The following is a 24,609-nucleotide window of genomic DNA, read 5'->3' on the forward strand; positions in this document are numbered from 1 at the left end:
ACACTAAACAGTTTTAAACAGCTTTGACAGCTTTAAAGTTTTTCCGAAAGTTAAAACTGTTGCATACTGGGTTGATGTAATTCACGAAAACAGGCCTACATTTTTTTCATATTTTTTATTATAATAATTATTAATAGGCCTAATGATATATCATTATTTCATCTAGAAAGTGTCCTGTATTATCAGCTTCTCATGCTGCACAATTACAGTTGCAAACTTTATTTACAAAGTCAGATTTATTAACATACTTCTTAACCAGAAGGAACCTAATGAGCTGGGTTAGTGAGCTAGATTTTCCAAGGCACAACTACACCCATGGCTGAACCGGACGAGCCTCTCTAAAATTCTCATTGGTTGAACAGATGCTTACGTCACCATATGTTGCATACTAGTTCACGCCCACATGCGTGCATCTGTACTCTCTGAAGGCTTTCTATGTTAGACGCTTAACATCAGCTTAAAAAAAAAACGTATTGATTATTTTAAAATAATGTTACATCGATTTGAGTTTTCTTGGATTTTTAAAGTGACGATCTGAGACTACGAATATGATTCGAACATTTGTTTTGTTGTGTCTGGTTGGTAAGTTATAAATCTATTTTATGACAATAGTGTTAGCACAAAGTAATTACATACTAGTAGTACACACACTAGTACTAAGCGTTACATTATTTAAATGTTTAAGCCGTTTAATCTTGTTTTGCAGGCTTTTTACAGGCTGAATCGTATGAAGTTCAGTCAGTAATGGTGGGAGAACCTGTCACTCTTAACTCTAACACTTTCGAAATACAGCTAAAGAATGAGATCGAGTGGAGGTTTAACAACAGTCGCATAGCTAAAGCAATGAACGGCAATCCTACATATGATAAAAATGAGAGATTCAAAGACAGACTGAAGCTGGAGAGAAATGGATCCCTTACCATCACCAACACCAGAACCACGGACACTGGAGTCTATAAATTTAGTACCATTATCAATGGCAAGGACTCATCCAAGACGTTCAGTGTTACTGTTTATGGTAGGTGTAGTATAAATAATTTAGTATTTTATAATAATAATTTATAATAATTTAATATTGTAAAATGGTACTAAATCGTTCTCATAATTATCAATTTTCAGGATGTTTTATATTGGACACACATTTGTACTTTTCAGGCTGAACTAAAACAGCCTATTGATAGGCCTAATTTGTTAGGCTACTCTTGAATGTGCATTAACTAGACGAGCCTATAAAAAAAATCGTAGATCGCAGGTTTTATTTTATTATTGTTTTAAGTGGCCAGACAGGATGGTGCTATTCATTGTTTTACCACCAGATGGCCACAACGTACACCGTATTGAAAAGCTTCGCGTAAATCCTTTTACGATACAGCACTTGTCTCGCTTGGAGACATCCAGCTGGTCGGAAGTGGGGGCGGAATAAACGACAACGGAACAAGCATGACGGAGCATACGGTGAGTATTGACTGAAGAAAAAAAATCAGTCATGATGTTATTAACTAATTCATGAATTTAGCGTTTATCTGCTTAAAGCTGTTATACACTATATTGTTGTTTTTTATGATATAGTTCATCAAATACATAAAGATGCTCGGCTCTACTTGTCAATGAATATAAGTAGCCTAATCAATAAAATGGTAGAACCCAATATTATTTCTTTAATATCTGTAATATTTCTGTTGTGTGGTTAACTAATTTATATATTAAGTGTTTCTCTGCTAAAACAGCCTATGAAATCTGCACATCGTTCTCATTTTATTAGTTTTATTATTATTATTACTATTCAGATTGGGTTTTGTAAATCGGCTTTGTGATTAAGTCACTGTATTTATTATTAGTATTAGTAATATTATTATTGGTATAATAATAGTATTTATTGTTTATGAATAAAATGATGAATACTATTTTTTGGGGGCATTTGCATTTGTCAAAGTAGACATGTTTTTAATATTAATCATGAATTTCATTTTCAGGGAAGGCATTGAGGTCTTTCTGCATGAATGCCATGATAAAGTGGGCTGAAAAGTCAACAGTTTTTGTGACAAGTTTTAAGTTGATTATTTGTTGAATAAAGTTTGCATGTTTAATTACACTTATAAACTATATTATACTTTTTTTAAAAATTATTAGACAATTTTTGCTAAAAGTTAAATGTCTTTAAATTCACATCTCACTTGTTCAAGGCTTTGTGTTATACATATTTATTTTGAATGTTATATTAATAAATACAGTATATGTGACATTAAATGCCTATACTCTGTCTTTTATTTGTTACAACATAAATGTGAAGGAAATATTAACACATAATACAGCCAAATGGGAAACAATTTACAATATAGTTACACATTTATTAATATTTTTAATTAAAAAGTTATATAAAATGTATATGTTCTCATTAGTTCATGTAATATGCACTAACAGCGTATTTTGTGTTTGTATCCATTAACATTACACATGAATAATATGTGTTAAAATATTACTCTCTGCACATCATGATACCTAATGCATGTACAAATCGAAAAGTAATTAAATATTAATTAAATTAAATTAAAAAGTAATTAAATGTCATTAAATATTGTAGATGTCATTCCAATCAAAATAGAAAAATAGAAAAATAAAATAAAATTACACGTGTTAGCACAACTTTATTAAGACCATTTAAGCTTTGCCCCTCCCTTCTGCCCTGTGCGTATTGGGCTAAAACTGGATACTTATTTGAAACACCAAATTCTGGTCATGGAGAGCTGTACTAAACAGCTGATGAGTTAATTCAGTGTTATTAAAGAATAAAGATGTGCAGTTTTTGGGAGGCTCCAGGAATATTAAGTTACTCCTTTGAAACCCCTGCGTTATATAGTACTTACATGACCACAAATAGCTGTTATTAAGTTGGCTGCCAAGTGGGCTGACACATTACCTGACTGATTTTACATTCAACAAACTCACTGACTGATGTCACAGTAAACCACGGTTCACTCATTATTTTAAAGGGGTCATATGATGCTTTTTTAAAGATCATTATTTTGTGTATTACAAATAAAACATCCCTGGTGTGACTCTTAACGTACTCAAATTTATTTTTGTTATCATTATTAAATATCATTTTTGTTTTGTTGCAGCTCCAGTATCCAGTATTCCTGTCATTACCAGTGTCATTTCACAGTGTTCTTCATCACCAGAAAATTCATCAAGCCCAAAATGTGTGCTCCTGTGTTCAGTGATGAATGTAAGCCGTGTGACTCTCTCCTGGTACAAAGGAAACGGTTCATTGTCCAGCATCAATGTGTCTGATCTCAGCATCAGTCTCTCTCTACCTCTGGAGGTGGAATATCAGGATAAAAACACCTACAGCTGCGTAGTGAGCAATCCCATCAGCTACAAGACCAGACATGCCTGCATTACCGATCTCTGTCGTTTGTGTTCAGGTATGTTAGCAGTTATCATTTATTTACAGAACCAGTCTCGGTCTGGTACATTAGTCTGATGTTACTGCATATTTACGGAGTCTGAAAATTCCTTTACTGTTCTTAATTTATTTCTTCAGAAGAAGTCAGCTGTTGTGAAAGCACTGAAGCTGTGATCCGATTGGCCGTCACTGCTCTGGTGGGTCTGGCTGCCGCGGCTGCTTTCATTGTGCTGGTTTATGACATCAGATCCAGAAGAGTTGAACAGGAGAGACATCAGACCCAGAGTGATGGACCCGATACTCTAAAACAAGAGTAAACAGTCTGTTTTTGGTGCAATTTTGTGTTTTGCTAACAGGAGAGACATCAGACCCAGAGTGATGGACCCGATACTCTAAAACAAGAGTAAACAGTCTGTTTTTGGTGCAATTTTGTGTTTTGCTGTTTTTTTATTTTTTTAACTATGGTGAGAAAACTAAAATGTGTGAATGTTGTAATTTTTAAATGCTATGTTGAATACCAAAATTGAAATCAGAACTGTATACACATGCTGTGCATAAAATAAAATATTGACTTCAGATTTTTGCTTAGGATTTTTTATATATTACACACTTTAAAAATGAGTGTGATAACAACCTGAACAGTCACAAGGAGGATCAAAATCACAAGAGCGAATTTGGTGTCCAAAAAGGATGTTTATTTCGAGCGGATGTGCAAATAAATATGTTTAAGAGCTTAAAACAAAGATTATTAATACAAACAACCTGAAACCAGAACTGCTGAGTACTTAAAACAGTACTAACTCCCTCCACTACATTGAGGTTGGAGTTTTACATGCTTCACAGCACCACAATAATCTCGTTCACATACTCTCGATCCGTCCACCTCCCTTTTACTACTATAGCTTCGATATTTGACCACTATTTGTGATAATACTTGGTTACAATGACACTAATATTTCTTATTTCTGCCAGGAATGCAAAATCAATCGGTAGTTAATTATATTTTTAATAGAATAACGAGACACAAACCTGTACATATTCAATCGCGTTTGCTTCCATTTATTTTTTTTATCAGTGCTTCGCTACACAACAAACTTTTACTCCAAAAGTGCGCACATTATGTATTCACACGTTTACCTCATATTTCTTTAAATAGAATAGAACCATAATTTCTTTATGACTCACAGAAAGACGATTATTTGCCGATACATCAGTCATTGCTTGAACTGTAAGAAACTGGCTGTGGAATTCACAGTAATTAACTGGCAGCACGTGACAAGTAACTTACTGTAAAAAATATTTACAATTACTGTGGAAGAAATAACCATATTTTCGCTGTTTTCATTTAAAGTACCAACCATGTAAGATGTAACTGTAAAGTAAAACTCACTGATTTGCAAGTGCAACTTCTTTTTTTTTTGTTGGACTTTTTGTGATTATCACACAGGACAGTGTAGTGATTGCTGTGGGATGTGATCGGCAAAGGACCTCAAGCCAGGACTCGAACATGGGTCACCAGAGACACAGTTGCACTATATGTCAGTGTGCTCAAATAAATAAATGCCCAAATAAATAAATGAATTAATTAAATACATCATGCATGTTGCATGTTTTAAATATGAATAGTCATTTATCAACAGTCACAGTTAACAGCTCAACATTATAACAAGCTTCATTAATCATTCTTCACTTATTGCTATATGTGTTGGAAACAATAAATTGAATTGTAATTGTTTAGTAATTGAATTACAGTGAGGTCAAATTAAATGCAGTCATTGGCCGGAAACCCAGCTGCCAGTGTAATGTGTTTTCCTTCTCTATCCCAGTGGTGGTATTTCAGAAAACCCAAGTGTATGGCAGTACGGTGAAATCGCATTCTATATATGATAGCCTACTGAAGTTAAAATAATATCATAATGATTAAAAGTTTGTATAAAGCAGTATAATGGGCTGTTTTTGAGCAGGTAAAATAACTGGAAGCGAATGACACCAGAAGCCAAACACATCCAAGTTACAAATTTTTACAGTATGATCATAATTCCCACATTACGGTAACAGTGAACTTCTGCATTCTGTCTCATAATACATTTATATATAAATAATTTATGATTGATCACGAAACCCAGACGGTCTCTATAAAGTGGGAGCACTGACAGTTACAGTCCATTTCTGATTTTATTGTTGTTTGTATTGTCATGTTGCAGTATTTTACTTGCTGATGTTTTAAAAAATATTTTTATTTTTGGTATTTTGTATGCTCTGTTGGTGGTTGGTGGAGTAGCATCCCCCAGGGGAATATTTTTTTATTCCCGCACCAGGGGGGGGATAAAATAATTTAGCAGAGGCATGAATACATATAAATATACACATCTTACATATATTAGCCTATGTAAACACAAACTTTTATTTTTGATGTGATTATAATAATAATAATAAAAAAATTATCGCGATTAATCGATTTGACAGCACCACTTTTTAATAATGTTAAAATGGTTTAATATTTATTAATAAATTCTGTAGTGGAATAGTCATTTCCAAAATACAGCCAATTTGTTAGCGCTTGTTCTGAAATATTGTTTCTAGCCTGCAATACCATTCTAACCCACTAGGCGCTGTGAGTGTTAACGTGAGTATATTTTACATATGCAAGACGTGACGTGACATGTGGCCAAGTATGGTGACCCATACTCGGAATTAGTGCTCTGCATTTAACCCATCCAAGTGCACACACACAGCAGTGAACACACACACACACACCGTGAACACACACCCGGAGCAGTGGGCAGCCATTTATGCTGCGGCCCGGGGAACAGTTGGGGGTTCGGTGCCTTGCTCAAGGGCACCTCAGTCGTGGTATTGAAGGTGGGAGAGAGCGCTATACATTCACTCCCCCCACCTACAATCCCTGCCGGTACGAGACTCGAACCCGCAACCTTTGGGTTACAAGTCCGACTCTCTAACCATTAGGCCACGACTTCTCCAGCAACGTTAAGAAGAGATGAGGTTAAGTATATGAGAGAAATAAATTATGTATTCTGTTTTGTATTAAATAAATAATTGTATTCTGACTAAATGTTTTATTATTATTATTATTATTATTATTATTATTATTATTAACAACATATAGTTGGTCTGGTAAATTTAATTCAAACAAGAATTGTGGGTGTGTTTTATTAAAACACTGGTTTTAACTGGACAAGTAGGCTATTACAAACTGGCAGCGTAAGGTACACACCCACTCAACATCTATGCTTAACCACGAATATCTGCCTCCTGTTAAACTAAGTTTAGATAAAGAGGTTTCTAAGAGATCTGTAATTTGTTTAATGCCACACCTTCATTGTTTAATTTAGACCTCTTAATAAGCATATTAAGAGGGCTGCTCGACTGAAAATGGTTTGCATAATACTTTTCTGTTTATGGCATCTGGTTGGTAAGTACAAATTTTCTACATTTATAGACAAATTTAACGTTATATAAGGTTCTTTTAAAATCAGCATTTGTTTTTCATGGTTCAACAATTGTATAGCAGTGGTTATATTAAAATGGCAAATATGCATACATACATTTTCATTCATACACGGTTAGTTTTTTTTTATATCAGAATCAGAAAGAGTTTTTTTGCCAAGTGTGTTTACACACAAGGAATTTATCTTGGTGACAGAAGCTTCTAGTGCACAGACATGATGACAAGTGACAAGACAAGAAAACAAAATAAAAATAAGTAATTAAAAACAAACATACAAAAAAAAAAACAATAGACAAAAAGACAATAGACAGTATATGTATGTACAGATATGCTATATACAAATTATGCAAGGGAATGTGAATAAATGTATGATGATGATGTTAAATAAATAGCATACGTATAACAAATATAAGTAAAGATAGTTGGGTATTGCACATTTTATTGCACAGTGGGGAGAACATTTAACTGTTCATGAGGTAGATGGCGTGATGGAAGAAACATTTCCTGTGTCTGGCTGTTTCAGACCTTTGCACAGAAATAATTTTTATTTGCTTAGATTTGGTTTATTTTGATGTCATCTTGTTCTTATTTATTGGATCAATTTCTCCATTAAATTTTGCCACTAAAGCTATTAATTTCACCAAAAACAAATGCTGCTGTACTTTCTATATTCCACAAAGAAGATTCATATTCCAATGTTTGATTGACTTTTGAAGCATAGAAGGTGATAGCTGTAAATAAAACTATAATTGAATTAATAAACAACAGAAAGTTAAACAATGGTTTAATTGTTAAACAACAGAAAATTATGTATGTCTGTAAGCCAAGAGCCTTCCTCTATGTTTGAGTAAATGGTTCTTTTTGTTCATCAGGTGTGCTTGGTGATCGAGATGCAGTGAAGTCAGTGTCAGTGATGGAGGGAGAATCTGTCACTCTAGACCCTGAACTTACAGACATACAGAGTGATGAAGAGATCGAGTGGAGGTTCGGAGACATTCGCATTGCTAGAGTGCTCAGCATGATTAATTATTATGATGATAGATTCACAAACAGACTGAAGATGTACAGAAATGGATCTCTGACCATCACAAACACCAGAACCACAGACTCTGGACTTTATAAACTAAGCACCATTATTCAGAATAAGGTCTCAGTCAGGAGTTTTAGTGTTACGGTTGATGGTGAGTAATATTGAGTGTAAGTGTGATTGCTTCTATCATTGTCATATTCAAAATTTAAACAGTATTAAATTATTGTCATAACCCATAATGATATTTCAAGATAATTTATTTGAAATCTTACAGACGCATTTCAGTTTTTTTTTTTTGCCTTATTCTAATATTTACAGTATATTCATCAAGCAAAATAATCACAATCATGAAAAAGTTACCTTCAATCCATTCAACATCATATTACCTCCCACACAAGGGGAAAATGATCACACATTTTATAGAACTGAAATAGTTTATTATTAAATAAACTAATTTGGCATGAGTTCCAGTGCATGTCTGATCACTGTGCTCTTAGGCTCTGTCAGGGAGAGTGTAATGCAGATATAAAATAAGCAAATCCTTTATGAAAAAAGCTATAGTGCTTAAGTAACCTGGCAACTGAGAGCCAGAATGTGTTTGACAAATAAATTAGCCTTCTTATTGATTTATTCACATTTCTGTGATTCTCTAATATTATCCAGGTAATAAGCCCATTTCTACCATCACTCCACAAAGTCCTTCATCATCTGAAAGTGTGAGTGCCGCAGGATATTCAGATCATTGCACAACTGCGTGTGTTATATATTGCTTGTAGACATCAATTCAGTAAACATTAAATTGATACGGAGTCGTGTTATGAAATAACAAGGCCTGTTATTTTGTCTGTTTTTTGCTCTGTTTAAAAAGAGTTCCGAACAAAGCCAAAGCGCCTTTTCACAAACATATTTAAAGATGTTAAAAGGAGGCTCATGCTGATCAGACTAGCTTCAGATGGTCAGCAGACAGGCTGCGGGAATCTGAGTCAGAGATTAAAGTCGACTTACTAATTGTCTCTCTTTATCTTTCCAGAATTGCACCCACAAACTCCTTCAGTCTCTCTGACAGTGCTGATTTCTGCTGCGGCTGCAGCTGGAACTCTCTTGATTTTGGCTGCAGTTGGGATCTTCTGCATCTGCAGGAAACACAGAAAAACAGACCAACAGGGCAAGTGTTACCTACTGCTGTTACATCTGTAGAAATAGTTACAGTTTTGCTGTTTTAATACTTCTGTAATTTTTATTGATTTTTTTTATTTATTTATTTTTTTACCGGTATTTATTAGTACTTCTGTAATTTTTATTGAAACAGTCCAGACCCGTGATGAAGAAATCACCTATGCTGATCCAACATTCTACAAACGATATACACAAAAAGCGGTAAGTCAATTAATGTTAGTTTATACTGTACAAACAAAACATACATTGTATAATTGAGACAGAGGTTATATAATAATATTTTATAATGCATATTTTTCCCTATTGTACAATGTTTTTATGTATGGCTGCAACCTGATGTAAATAAAAAGGTGAACAGCCAAAAAAGAAAAAAAAACCAAGTAAGCTGCCTTACTGTCTACACAGACAACTGCCTTATGAGGCAACATCCTAACAAAAATAAAAATCTGAAGAAATATCTGTTGAAAAGTAATAATTAGCTGTATCATGACATTATCAGTTACCTTACAGTATTCTGGTAGATCATTTGTGAGCAGTTCAATTTTATTTACAAATTTAAACATAAATACTTGCACATGCACTGACCTACAAAAGCAACAAGAGTGCTGAAAAAATGAGCGTGACTTGTGGTTAGATGCCCACAGTGGCCAGAGAGAGAGAAAAAAACTGTAAAAACAGTACATGTGTTGGTGTTCGTAAGTGTTTCTGCTCAAATAAACACAGCTAGATTTGTAGCTAAAAGTGTGAGTTTCCTGTAATAGTAAAAGCTATAGTTCTGCAAACTTGAATGTGAGAAAACATTTCAACATATGAAAATTTGCCTTTAAATTATTTATCTCATTTGACTATAATGACAAAAAACTAACAGAACATGTTCCCATACATGTACTTTTTGTCTCATCATATAAATTTTAACTAGTTTTTAATGATTAGTTTCCATTTCCATTTCATCAGTGCTAATTACTACAGCTTGCAATCACAAAACTATGCATGAGGAGATCCACCTCATGATAAAACCATCTACAATCCCTCTTTGAATACATTCTTGTTCACCTGCCATGTTTGTGACATGGAAGATATAAAGCAGTGTTGTAGTAAGGCCTGTAGCGTGTGTAGGCACCACACAATTGCGTGGGGCCCTGTGGTCCAAGCTACCCAGACTTGAGCCCAAGTCTGCACTGTAAAAAAAAATCCGTAAAATTTACGGTAAAAAACCAGCAGCTGTGGTTGCCGGAAATTTACCGTAAAAAATACGGTAGCAACGTTTTAGGTTTTACTGTTTTAACTTAAATTTACAGTTAAATACCGTAATTTCATTAACTGATATAATGTTAATATACCAACCTATTGAAGTACTGAAATCTGTTTTGTACCTTTGTAATACACTGATAACCACCAAATGCAGGTGCTGATGAGAAAGTCACATAATGAACCAAAGCCCATCACAAGCAGCTTTTCAATAATATCATACAGTATACAGAAGGTGCACAGTGTCATTCACACAAACACCAAACACCATCATGGTAACACACATGAAACTGAAATAATGCAATAAACATTCATTTAACAACATTAGGTGTAACACACAACCCTAATACACAAAACTGATAAGAAAAAACTGTAGCATTTACTGTAGCATTTTTACAGTCTTTTACCTTTAAATTTGCGGTCATTTTTTACAGTGTGGCCAGTCAGTTTCGAGTACGACAACACTGGTGTAAAGTAAAGTAGTGATGGGCACTTTCGAAGCACTGGTTCATGATTGGCAAAAGGACAAAGAAAAGCATTTTTAAGCAATTTAAAATGATGCATTTGTTTACTATTTTATAGTTTTTTTGTTTTGTTTATACATTTCAAAACTTGAATTAAATAAACAGTTTAAACATTCTGTTTAGTTTTCATTTAAAAAAAATATTATTTATTTACCATTTTATATTTAGTGTTTCATTATTTTATTAAAACAGATTTTGAAACAAATTACATAAGCAGTTATGTGTTTAGTTATGTAAATCTTACATTTACAACAATTATTCATTTGTCTTTTTAAAAGTGATTTGTTTCCATTTATTTCCAATTATTAAATTGATAACTGATTTTAATTTTAACTGTCACTCTTAGTCCTCAAAAAAAATACAAAATGAATTAAGTAAACATTTGTGTATTTAATTTCCTGACTTTCACTCAGAAAAAAAAATTGATGATAAAAGACTGATGCTGTTGACAGTAAATGTACTTACAAATACAGTTTTATTTTAATTAAAGTGCATTAAATCAGCAGTACATAGCATTGATAAACTACATACTAACAAAACCTTGATTAATTGATGAAATGCAGCAGTTTATGGCATTCAGACAGGTGTGTTATATGCAATAAACTGAATAAACCTGAGTATGTGAAGCCATTTGAAAAGAAAATAATTTAGAGCATATAATTTAGAGACAGGAGTAGGAGAGAACAGAACAAATAGAGTGTTATTTCTGAAGTGCAAACAACACAGAATCGAGAGTAATATTCGTTGCATTCGTTGCTTATACTTGAACATTAGATTAAAAATACAGTTTTTAAATGCGTTCAAAACTGTTTTAATGAATGCATTTATGAATTTTGTGTTTTAAGATTTTTTTTTTTTTAGTAACTCTGATACTAAAGCATCCACGACATCAAGACAGAAAGACTAGCATGTTTAATTTTTTTTCCGTCGTCCACGACGAGTTCCGTCACATTGGTGAAGTTGACCAATAGTAGCATAGAAGCTCTTTCATACACAGGTTTCAAACATGGTGAAACGAAAGAGAGATGATGATGCTGCTAGGTGGAATTATGAGATGGAGGAAAGGTTAGTGTAGTCTGACAAGTTTCTTGTCCACGCCACAACTTTAGGAGTCAAAATCGTGTAATCTGACACAGTGACTATCGTGACCGACAAAAATTTTGTGTAGTCTGAACCCGGCATTAGACAGGAGGATGAGGTGGTGTATGCAGGTGTCGTCACGAGACGTTAATCAAATTCTTTGGTATTAACCTCATAAATGATGTTCAGGGCATGTGTCTGTAGGCTAAATTTAGTTCTATCATGACAACTCTCTGAAGATTTTAGCATGGTAATGGATATGACAATGATAATGTATTTGGTCTTTCAGTTTCATGACAGAACTTGGCATTTGTCAATTCACCTTTTACTTCTTAATCTTGTTAGCACAGCGAGTTCAGTAACGTACATGAGCTACGAACGCATTCATCAAATGTATTAACTCTCGAAAAATTCAGGTATTGAAAGCCACTTGACAAAAATTCTACACAGAGTGTATGGAACCAAACTGAACAACTAATTGTTAATGACATATATTTAAATATGCATCAGAGATGTGCCATTGTTTTCTTTTGTTTTGTTGTAACTGTGCGTAACGTAAACCACCGTTTAATATTCATTACTATAAAGTCAGTTAATACAACGATAGAATAGATTCTATTTCTATAATAGAAAGTATTATTTATAATATAAAGTATTTTTTTTAATGAATTTTAATAGTATTTACGTGGCATTATCGTGGGGACAGAAACAATTAAGACAAAGCCATGCGCACTTACTATTGACCGCCTCATTATAACCTTTACTGCTGAGCAGAACTCTAACCTACAAGATCTAAAGTACTGGACTAGAAAGGACACAGCCCCCTTGGTAGAAATCCCCTCGGTAAAACAATAGTGTTCCACGGTCCTCCAGGTAGAAATCGCGTTCCCCCCTCGGAGGGCCCGCATATCGTCGAAAACATGAAGAGCTGTCTGCTCACTACAGCTCTCGCGATCCTTTGATAAGCACTTACACCGATCGGTCTGCGCAGTGCCGCTTAGGTGTCGAACACACCTTTGTTCAAAAATAGCGGATAGTGCCTACCAAAAATGCGAGAAGAGCGTTGCTATTGTTAGCTCGGTATTCAAACACAGAACGATCATTTGGGGGTTTCACGTCTGTATTTAAATTTACCTAAGGGTACGTGGCCTAAGTGTTTTTGTTTTGTTTTTTTAGATAATGTGTTCTTTCATTTTAATGTGGGATCCATTTGGACTAAAAGTAAAATGATCAAACATTACTGCTTATTCATATCGGCCTATCTATTTTCGCCACAATGGCGAGTTGCTTGTTGTATGTTACTTTTTATTCTGTGTTCTATTCTGCTTGTTGTGTGTTACTTTTACCACACAAGAGTTGCACTTGAATTTCACTGTACAGCTGTGCAATGACAATAAAGGCATTCTTATTCTGATTCTGATCATAAGGAGCCTAAACATCTTTGCAGCTGAAAATGTTATGTCTACAATTGTTTCCTGGGTTTAAGATTTAAGGCCAAACCCTTTATAGAAATATGTTTAAAGCTTAAAGTTTTTTTTTGCTAAGACCTCTTTGTCTATACGCATATATTATAAACCTTTCAACCAGTCAATTTTCTTTTTTGGACATTATTATTATTATTATTATTATATTATAAATATTCTTATCTTTTTTTATCTAAGTAGGTTTACAGTAGGGGTTCCTGGAGATCTACCCCCCTGCTAAATTCAGTTCCAACCCTGATCCAACACAGTTGAAACCAGCTAACTGATGGTGTTTTCAAATGCTCCTGGAAATGTAGTATTTACGAGCTGGGAAGTCATAATTAAAAAACCAACTTGTTGAGATGGCAATGCATCTTCTCTGCGTAAAATTCAACAAGATTTTTAACTCTACATCTACAAAATGATAAATAAAGAATGCAATACATTTACTCAATCGATGACAGTAAATTAATTCAATTCAATCATATTTATTGTATGCCGAATTGTACAAAACTATATTTTTCACATGTAATTTTTTTAAATGAAAATAATAATAATAATAATTTTAACAAATTTACCATCATCGCTGCATCCATTGAATTCAACATGTTTTCTCGCCGATACACCCTGAACTCGTAAACTCTGTGCTTTAAGAAAAATCAAGTTTCCCACTCATAATTACAACTTTGTGGTGACGTACATTTGCGATCAACACGTAAATACGCAAAATAAGATCTCCAGGTGCACTTGATAATTACAGAGCTGAACTCAGGTATAGGTCACCAGGAACAGGACTGAGCAGGACTGTCTTACAGCATTGTAGGCCAGTGGTTCTAAATCCGGGTGCCGGGGACCCTCCGCTCTGCACAGAGGGGGGGGGGGGTAGATCTCCAGGAACCCCTAATGTAAGCCTAATTACTCATTTGACTAAAGTAACAAAAAGTAACATTATAACATTGCCTGTCCCCATAAATGTACTTTTGTAATTATTATGTAATTATTAATTCATTTTCATTTGTCATAGTAATTATTATAGCTTGCCATCTTAAAACTATGCCTTAGGAGAGTGTCCCCAGATCCACCACTGATGTGCTACCTAAGATTTTAACACATTTCATGTTAAGGCAGTGCATTAAGACAGCTTCTCTTGTATATCGCGACATGAGCTACTCATGTTTTAACTTGAAATGTGACAGTTTTAACTGCTGGTAGCACATCTTCATCAGTTTTCTGAACACCAGCTTCTCAACAGCAGCTATTCAGCTGGTGATAGCTATAGTGGTTAACTGCTAATGGACTAAGTTGTTGAAAGACGTTGTTGTATTATTATTGTAATTTAAGTCTCACGAAAAAATTTTTTAAAGTAATTTTAAAAACAGATTTCCTGGTTTAATGACCACATGGATGGTCTTTCTTACAGTCTATTTACAGTCCGTCTTACATCTACTTTGAGTGGCACATGGGAGAGGGGGTGCTTCTTAAAATTGAGTCAAAGGTTGATTAGTTTTCCCCATGAGTGAACTGTTCTATAGCATTTTTTAAATTATATTGACAAATAGATAAAGAAAAGGCAAAGGGTGTTTACACTAAGTGCAAGCAGAAACAGAATTCCTTTGCACTGTGTAAATGTGTTATAAATGATATTTATACTGTATTGTGGCATATACTGTTTGCCAGCAGTATTTCATATAATTACATATTTAGCGTGATGTGTTTTGAAATCATAAATGGATACTAACTTATTGGAATGTTACTTGTACTTATCCCTAACACGTCGTTAAAGACGGCACACGATGAATGGTCGGGAAGCAATGTGTAGTCTGACAAGTTTCTTGTCCACGCCACAACTTTAGGAGTCAAAATCGTGTAATCTGACACAGTGACTATCGTGACCGACAAAAATTTTGTGTAGTCTGAACCCGGCATTAGACAGGAGGATGAGGTGGTGTATGCAGGTGTCGTCACGAGACGTTAATCAAATTCTTTGGTATTAACCTCATAAATGATGTTCAGGGCATGTGTCTGTAGGCTAAATTTAGTTCTATCATGACAACTCTCTGAAGATTTTAGCATGGTAATGGATATGACAATGATAATGTATTTGGTCTTTCAGTTTCATGACAGAACTTGGCATTTGTCAATTCACCTTTTACTTCTTAATCTTGTTAGCACAGCGAGTTCAGTAACGTACATGAGCTACGAACGCATTCATCAAATGTATTAACTCTCGAAAAATTCAGGTATTGAAAGCCACTTGACAAAAATTCTACACAGAGTGTATGGAACCAAACTGAACAACTAATTGTTAATGACATATATTTAAATATGCATCAGAGATGTGCCATTGTTTTCTTTTGTTTTGTTGTAACTGTGCGTAACGTAAACCACCGTTTAATATTCATTACTATAAAGTCAGTTAATACAACGATAGAATAGATTCTATTTCTATAATAGAAAGTATTATTTATAATATAAAGTATTTTTTTTAATGAATTTTAATAGTATTTACGTGGCATTATCGTGGGGACAGAAACAATTAAGACAAAGCCATGCGCACTTACTATTGACCGCCTCATTATAACCTTTACTGCTGAGCAGAACTCTAACCTACAAGATCTAAAGTACTGGACTAGAAAGGACACAGCCCCCTTGGTAGAAATCCCCTCGGTAAAACAATAGTGTTCCACGGTCCTCCAGGTAGAAATCGCGTTCCCCCCTCGGAGGGCCCGCATATCGTCGAAAACATGAAGAGCTGTCTGCTCACTACAGCTCTCGCGATCCTTTGATAAGCACTTACACCGATCGGTCTGCGCAGTGCCGCTTAGGTGTCGAACACACCTTTGTTCAAAAATAGCGGATAGTGCCTACCAAAAATGCGAGAAGAGCGTTGCTATTGTTAGCTCGGTATTCAAACACAGAACGATCATTTGGGGGTTTCACGTCTGTATTTAAATTTACCTAAGGGTACGTGGCCTAAGTGTTTTTGTTTTGTTTTTTTAGATAATGTGTTCTTTCATTTTAATGTGGGATCCATTTGGACTAAAAGTAAAATGATCAAACATTACTGCTTATTCATATCGGCCTATCTATTTTCGCCACAATGGCGAGTTGCTTGTTGTATGTTACTTTTTATTCTGTGTTCTATTCTGCTTGTTGTGTGTTACTTTTACCACACAAGAGTTGCACTTGAATTTCACTGTACAGCTGTGCAATGACAATAAAGGCATTCTTATTCTGATTCTGATCATAAGGAGCCTAAACATCTTTGCAGCTGAAAATGTTATGTCTACAATTGTTTCCTGGGTTTAAGATTTAAGGCCAAACCCTTTATAGAAATATGTTTAAAGCTTAAAGTTTTTTTTTGCTAAGACCTCTTTGTCTATACGCATATATTATAAACCTTTCAACCAGTCAATTTTCTTTTTTGGACATTATTATTATTATTATTATTATATTATAAATATTCTTATCTTTTTTTATCTAAGTAGGTTTACAGTAGGGGTTCCTGGAGATCTACCCCCCTGCTAAATTCAGTTCCAACCCTGATCCAACACAGTTGAAACCAGCTAACTGATGGTGTTTTCAAATGCTCCTGGAAATGTAGTATTTACGAGCTGGGAAGTCATAATTAAAAAACCAACTTGTTGAGATGGCAATGCATCTTCTCTGCGTAAAATTCAACAAGATTTTTAACTCTACATCTACAAAATGATAAATAAAGAATGCAATACATTTACTCAATCGATGACAGTAAATTAATTCAATTCAATCATATTTATTGTATGCCGAATTGTACAAAACTATATTTTTCACATGTAATTTTTTTAAATGAAAATAATAATAATAATAATTTTAACAAATTTACCATCATCGCTGCATCCATTGAATTCAACATGTTTTCTCGCCGATACACCCTGAACTCGTAAACTCTGTGCTTTAAGAAAAATCAAGTTTCCCACTCATAATTACAACTTTGTGGTGACGTACATTTGCGATCAACACGTAAATACGCAAAATAAGATCTCCAGGTGCACTTGATAATTACAGAGCTGAACTCAGGTATAGGTCACCAGGAACAGGACTGAGCAGGACTGTCTTACAGCATTGTAGGCCAGTGGTTCTAAATCCGGGTGCCGGGGACCCTCCGCTCTGCACAGAGGGGGGGGGGGGTAGATCTCCAGGAACCCCTAATGTAAGCCTAATTACTCATTTGACTAAAGTAACAAAAAGTAACATTATAACATTGCCTGTCCCCATAAATGTACTTTTGTAATTATTATGTAATTATTAATTCATTTTCATTTGTCATAGTAATTATTATAGCTTGCCATCTTAAAACTATGCCTTAGGAGAGTGTCCCCAGATCCACCACTGATGTGCTACCTAAGATTTTAACACATTTCATGTTAAGGCAGTGCATTAAGACAGCTTCTCTTGTATATCGCGACATGAGCTACTCATGTTTTAACTTGAAATGTGACAGTTTTAACTGCTGGTAGCACATCTTCATCAGTTTTCTGAACACCAGCTTCTCAACAGCAGCTATTCAGCTGGTGATAGCTATAGTGGTTAACTGCTAATGGACTAAGTTGTTGAAAGACGTTGTTGTATTATTATTGTAATTTAAGTCTCACGAAAAAATTTTTTAAAGTAATTTTAAAAACAGATTTCCTGGTTTAATGACCACATGGATGGTCTTTCTTACAGTCTATTTACAGTCCGTCTTACATCTACTTTGAGTGGCACATGGGAGAGGGGGTGCTTCTTAAAATTGAGTCAAAGGTTGATTAGTTTTCCCCATGAGTGAACTGTTCTATAGCATTTTTTAAATTATATTGACAAATAGATAAAGAAAAGGCAAAGGGTGTTTACACTAAGTGCAAGCAGAAACAGAATTCCTTTGCACTGTGTAAATGTGTTATAAATGATATTTATACTGTATTGTGGCATATACTGTTTGCCAGCAGTATTTCATATAATTACATATTTAGCGTGATGTGTTTTGAAATCATAAATGGATACTAACTTATTGGAATGTTACTTGTACTTATCCCTAAAGCCCACCACTAATCTTATTGAACTTGTCAATCAGTAAAAATGTCTTTTAAATGCAATTTAAAATGTGCTTTAATAAAAAAAAAATCATAATTAACTTTTTTTTTTGTTATGCAGAAATGTTTTGAAGTAACCATTTTAAATGTCTATTTATTATTTATAATTTTATTTAACTACATTTTAAAACTTGAAATACATAGATTGTTTAAAATGTCTATTAAAAAGTTATTTGTTTATTTATTTACCTGCAATTTTATGATTTAATTGTTAAGTAGTGTCACTTCCAGTTTTCCAATTTTAAAAAATGGTTGACTGGTTTATTGCAAAAGTAACATTCAAAATGTGGGAATGTAATATTCTGCCTTTTGAAATGTTAACAGGTCCATGCTGTTGACAGACAATGTAGTTACAATTAAACAGGCACCACTGACGTTAAGCAACTGTACAGACAGCCACATTTACTGTATATGGCAGTGATAGACTATATACTAATAAAAAACTGCTGTCTTAAATGAGAAGTTCCACTGAGCATTCTGTGGCATTCAGACAAATGTGTTATATGCAACAAACTAAAATAGCACAAGTGTGCACAGTGTGAAGCCATTTGAAAATAAACTGTTATTTATTGGCAAACGGCACAAATATAGTGTAATTTCTACAAAATAAGGGTTCATACTCTACTGTTAAAAACGTTATAGCTCAAGGTGTTTCTGCATAAAACAGACACTGTTAAACAGTTCCACAGGAAACTGTGGACTTCCGGAACAAAACACTGTGAAGACAGAACTGTCTGTGAAAGAAATGGTCTGTGAGAGAAAAAGAGTGTGTATAAGAGTGTGAATATTCCAGCCTTCATTAGAAATATTACTTTAGAGTCAAATTTTCAATATAACATTAATATGTTATATTAACTAAAAATGACTGCTGTCAAAACAGTGATATGAGAGAAACATAAAATTTTGACTGTGCATAACAAGGCCTTTTTTTTGTCTTTTTTACTGAGGTCTGAGGTGTAATTCCAGCATATCTTTGTGTTCTGTTTGAAATAGATGCTTGATGTTAGTTCTTTAAGCTCTTCCATATTAGTTATTCATTTGACTCATGGTAAACTAATGAGCTACACCTGCTGAAAATATAATAATAATAATGATGTTTTTCTGATGGGCAGCTGATTCATGTGTGTTTCATGTTAAGATGATGTTCAGCTCTTGACCAGCTAACCACTTTAGGCTGTTTTAAGATTTTTTTCATCAGGGTAACCAAAGATAGACATTTTTCAAGTGTGTTTTTAAAGTGGTGAGTGTTGTGGTATGAGAGGATTTCTTTGGTTTTCTTTAATGTTAAAGACGGTTCTTAAAAAAAAAATCTAAACATCTTGCTATTATACTAAAGCATTTTGTGTCTTTTGTATTTGTATTTCTTTCAGAAAGAGGAGGATGAGGTGGTGTACGCACGTGTCGTCACAAAACGTTAAATATTTTTTGTGATACATTTCTTTTTAAATGATGTTCTGGTCATGGTAACTATGCCTTTATGCTTTTATTTGTGTTGTGTGGTTTTTGACGAGGTTCACTAAAGGTAAAAAGGTCAAACATCATAAGCATAAATCATAAAACATCTTTTCCAAAAAGATCATGTCTAGAACTGCTCCTTTATTTTGAGAGTAAAGGTCAAAACCTCTATGTGGAAATCAGTAGCTATAAACTACTAAAAGCTTTTGACCTTCACCATTAGCCTTGATGCAATATATATATAAAAAAAAAAAAATTAATTACTATAAGCTAATACCAATTTGCCTGTACACATGAACTACATGTCCTCATTTTAAAAACCTTTCAAACAGTCCTTCTGCCTTTAATTTTTTTTTCCAATTTTTTTTTTAGAGTAGCCTACTGTAAGATCTTGTAGGGTAGGCTATGTCATACATTGTTCCTGCTGGATAAAAATGGTACAGTTTTTCTCTTAATGCAGATCTATTATAGATCAGTGGTAACACCTTTTTCTCTGTATGCCAGTTTCCTTAAAATATATACAATATACTGTTAAATGTAATTAATAAACGTCTGCTAAATGCCAATACATGTAAAATGACTATATGAAAAGAACTTATTTTCTAATATAAAGGTGTTTTTATGTGTGTGTGTGTGTGTGTGTGTGGCCCTTTCCTTGAACATTTCCATATCCATCTGCACCTGTAGGTCAGTTATAGTCTATGTTTTATTGGATTTTGATCCCATTTATATATATCTTATATTTTCTATAATTTTATTGCATTTTGTATTGTTTGTTCCTTTTATAATAAAAAAAATACCCTTTTTTATATTTAATGATTATGTCTTTCTTTTGACATTTGAACAACCAGTCAGTACTGACACAGTGAGCTGTATATGATTCATTAGAAAGAACCGACTCATGAATTAATTCGTTCTGGAGTCGGACTACAATGGTTGCGCTGTATGTTTTGATTCACTAAAACGAACCGACTCATTGAAATCACAGATTCGAGATTCGGACTTTACCGATGACGCTGTTTGTTTCACACTATAGATTCAGACCGTAGCGGCGGAACTGTATGTATGAACAATGAATAAGTAAATAAATAAACATTTTCTTAAGTACACTCTTAAAAATAAAGGTGCTTCAAAAGGTTCTTCAAGCGATGCCATAGAAGAACCATTTTTGGTTCCACAAAGAACCATTCAGTCAAAGGTTCTTTAAAGAACCATCTCTTTCTTACCTTTTTATAATCTGAAGAACCTTCTTTCGCCACAAAGAACCTTTTGTGAAACAGAAAGGTTCTTCAGATGTTAAAGGTTCTTTCTGGAACCATTTAGACAAAAAGGTTCTTCTATGGCATCGTGAAGCACCTTTATTTTTAAGAGTGTAGGCTATTGTTGTGTTTCATTGCAGCTTGTAATTAGTAGCCTGCCTAATGGACAGATGGCGTTTCTCAATCAGTGCACTTCTCCAGAGAGTCGGCCATTTAAAACTGCTTTAGTGCACTAGGCTATAAAAATTCCCCTAATGCCCCCCAAAACCAGTAAGCATCGGTCACTTACCGAATGTGTCGTATTCTCCCGTCTCAAGTCAGCCATGTAGGAGATGGCCGAAACAGCACAAAACACAAGTGCCGCCATCACGTGGTTAAAGAATGTAACCTGTTTGCTCTATTACTGCCATTTCTCAATATACTCCCTTATTAGCTCTCAGTTACTGCCTATGGTAATGTAGACCTACTGCAGTTTTTGAACTATGACAACATGTAGGCCTATTGGACGCTTTATTATTATTATTATTTAGTGATTTTAAAAATAAAGTATTCAAAATGTACATATTTTTATAATCATTTTGACTTTTAGAATGATCATCTGAAGGCTTTCCAATCCTCCTTCCTCACTGTTTTAAATAATGAGCTGTGGGTGCTGTTATTGATTAATGTTTTTATGCCTCAGACCACCGGGGTCTGTTTTGTCCTGTGTTCTGATTGGTCCTCTCTGCTCTGGTGAAGGTGTAGCCCTTTTATATGTTGGGCCTGTCCAAAAAAATGCCAAATTGCAATCACCTTAACCTCTCCAGAGTGGTATTCAAGGCTAAGTGTATCCCATCATGCATCATGTTCTGGAAATAAATCAAGACTTTTGGCCGAGATCTCACGAGAGTTATATAATAATAATAATTATATATTACTTACAATTTGGTAGCAAAACATAAAGTGTTGCACTTTTATTGGTGCAAAGATGAGTATGTTTATTTTGTAACTGCTTTTTATCACTTCATTAGAAGCACCACAAGTGTGTCATCTGTACTGAACAGACATTTAGACGTTTATTTTAAAATGCAAAGGATTGAAAATCAAAATAAAGCTCTGTAAACACTTGCATTTTTACAACACTATAATGTGTCCCATCAGGTAATGAAAAGACCACACACACTTGTGGTCTTCACCCCCACTTGAACACTTGGGCCAAATACAGGAAATACGTCATGTAAGTAGACAAGTGGTCAAGTGCAAAGGCCGCAAGTGTGGGTATTTGGACAAGCCCGTTGATGTCAACATCAGTGAGTCACAAAATAATCAAATAAAAAATTATCAAGTTTTCTTGTAAAATGTCACGCCAAAATGTTAAAATTAATTAGGTTAACTAACGGAATGAATACACAATCTGAACATTAAAATCTCTCTCTGAATTCACATTTACGTGTGCAGAACATCAAGGGTCAATTTGCTGATACTGTCTACAGGATGTGGTGTACTGGATCTCAACAAAAAACATAAAGTGCAATTAGTATGATATGAGAAGAAGTGAAATAACAATACAAACCCAGAAACAAAGAATTAATGTATGTGGTCAAGTCAGTTCTTCAGTGTTCTCCATTCAGCTTCTTTTGTGAAGTTTGGAAACGAAGGAGAGGTTTTTGTTAATGCCACAGTGAACAGAAAATACTGAAGATAAACCACAAGAACCAAGACGATCTGCAGTTATTGCAGTTAGATCAGAAAAAAGATATCATTCAATGACTACCCTTATCTTAATGATTTACTCAGATCATTGAATTTTTAAGTTAAAAAGTGAGAAATGAGAAACAAAATGAAGAATTGAAAAAGACCATACCAAAAAATAGCCTGTTAAGTTTTTTCTGAATGTCTGAGCTTGTAGATTTAGTATGGAAGGCTTCTTTACCTGCTAACATGATTGACTTCTTCTCAAAACCACTTTAATGTGAAATAAAAGACAGTAAACAAACACACACAAAATCTCATGTAAGAAGCATCTTGTTTCCACTATATGCTTTTGAGACTCTGGCAGCTCCGTTTCTGAGTCAGACTGAAACCTGCTGCGGTCTGAGTTTAACTCAGACCAGTTTAGAGGCATATGACCCAAATAAATGTGGCTACTGTTGAGTGGACAAACGTCTCTTGCAGCTAACAATGTGTTTACTATTGCATGTGTGTTGTTGAATGATGGGTAAATGGGCAAAGACATTATTTTCCTTTGAGACAATGACTGATTGAAACAAACAACTGCTGCAACATTCTGAACAGAAACAATAGCCTAACAGAGTAGGCTACCACAAAAATGAAGCCTAAAAAAGTAAGACCGTTAGGTAAAGACAATATGACATAATTATATTGAGAGACACAGAATGATTTAGCACAATATGTTAAGTAATAGCATTAACCAGGATGTGAAACTGAACTACAGTAGAAAGCATCGCCTGCACGTTGACAGAAGCGCGCTGTCTGGAGGTCTTTCTGTGTTTATCTCTCAACCTTATTTTTCAGATCGTATTAATGATATATTCCTGTCGAAAACGGATGCATACTAAGCGATTTATCTCAAACGGCTAAAGAAAATGACCCACGCGTTTATGTTGTTTTGTTTGTGTTTTTCTCATCTGGTTGTGTGAAGTGTTACAACATTTGTTACATGTTCTCCAGGTGTGTTTGTTGCGGAGACAGATGCAGTGAAGTCAGTATCAGTGATGGAGGGAGATTCTGTCACTCTAAAGACTGATGTTACTGATAAACAGGGATATGACAAGATAGAGTGGAGGTTTGGAGAGGAGCGAATCGCCAGAATCAAGGGAGTGAACGGTACATATTATGATGAGGTTTGGAGATTCAGAGGCCGACTGCAGCTGGATCACACCGGCTCTCTCACCATTAGAAACACCACAACTGAACACACTGGAGTTTATCGTCTAAGCATGAAGGTTGGAAATGAAGACATACCCAAGATTTACAGAGTTACTGTGTATGGTGAGTGGATTATTATGTAACCTATTACATGGAGAATAGGCTACATCATTGTCAAAATGATGATTCAGGATGCACCTTTATAAAGCATGTTGTGTTTTCCAGCTCCTCTGCCCATTCCTGTAATCTTCATTGACACTTTACAATCTTCATCATCTGAAAGATCATCGAGGATCTACCTGTGTTCAGTGGTGAATGTGAGACATGTGACTCTCTCCTGGTACAAAGGAAACAGTTTATTGTCCAACATCAGTGTGTCTGATCTCAACATCAGTCTCTCTCTACCTCTGGAGGTGGAATATCAGGAGAAAAACACCTACAGCTGTGTGCTCAACAATCCCGTCAGCAACCAGACTCAACATCTGGACATCACTCAACTCTGTCACACATGTGCAGGTAT

General features: G+C 34.6%; 2 protein-coding genes across 2 annotated transcripts in view; both read left to right on the top strand.

Annotated features, from left to right (window-relative positions):
- The first annotated feature begins 548 nt into the window (after positions 1-548).
- LOC107710205 (uncharacterized) lies at positions 549-19,925 on the top strand. The gene is made up of 10 exons (XM_016514945.1): positions 549-582; positions 707-1,018; positions 3,120-3,425; positions 3,545-3,719; positions 4,594-4,660; positions 4,854-4,944; positions 7,748-7,891; positions 8,936-9,070; positions 9,215-9,282; positions 19,878-19,925. The coding sequence occupies exons 1-10, from the start codon at positions 549-551 to the stop codon at positions 19,923-19,925; spliced, it is 1,380 nt and encodes a 459-aa protein (XP_016370431.1).
- A 3,961-nt stretch (positions 19,926-23,886) lies between these two features.
- LOC107710207 (uncharacterized) overlaps positions 23,887-24,609 on the top strand; it is a 987-nt gene continuing 264 nt past the window's right edge. Inside the window, exons 1-2 of the mRNA XM_016514947.1 lie at positions 23,887-24,212; positions 24,315-24,605. Coding sequence (XP_016370433.1) covers positions 23,936-24,212; positions 24,315-24,605 — 568 coding nt within the window. The 5' untranslated portion in view covers positions 23,887-23,935. The remainder of the gene's footprint in view (positions 24,213-24,314; positions 24,606-24,609) is intronic.

The sequence above is a fragment of the Sinocyclocheilus rhinocerous genome, unplaced genomic scaffold, assembly GCF_001515625.1.
Source record: "Sinocyclocheilus rhinocerous isolate Xijiao unplaced genomic scaffold, SAMN03320098_v1.1 scaffold7469, whole genome shotgun sequence".
In the NCBI taxonomy this organism is placed as follows: domain Eukaryota; kingdom Metazoa; phylum Chordata; class Actinopteri; order Cypriniformes; family Cyprinidae; genus Sinocyclocheilus; species Sinocyclocheilus rhinocerous.

Bases quoted from the DNA above. Each gene is read 5' to 3' on its own strand.
- LOC107710205 (XM_016514945.1), top strand. From the start codon at position 549: ATGATTCGAACATTTGTTTTGTTGTGTCTGGTTG. The intron at 4,945-7,747 runs GTCAGTGTGCTC...TTTGTTCATCAG, and splicing joins GAGACACAGTTGCACTATAT to GTGTGCTTGGTGATCGAGAT. The intron at 7,892-8,935 runs GCATGATTAATT...TTATCTTTCCAG, and splicing joins TCGCATTGCTAGAGTGCTCA to AATTGCACCCACAAACTCCT.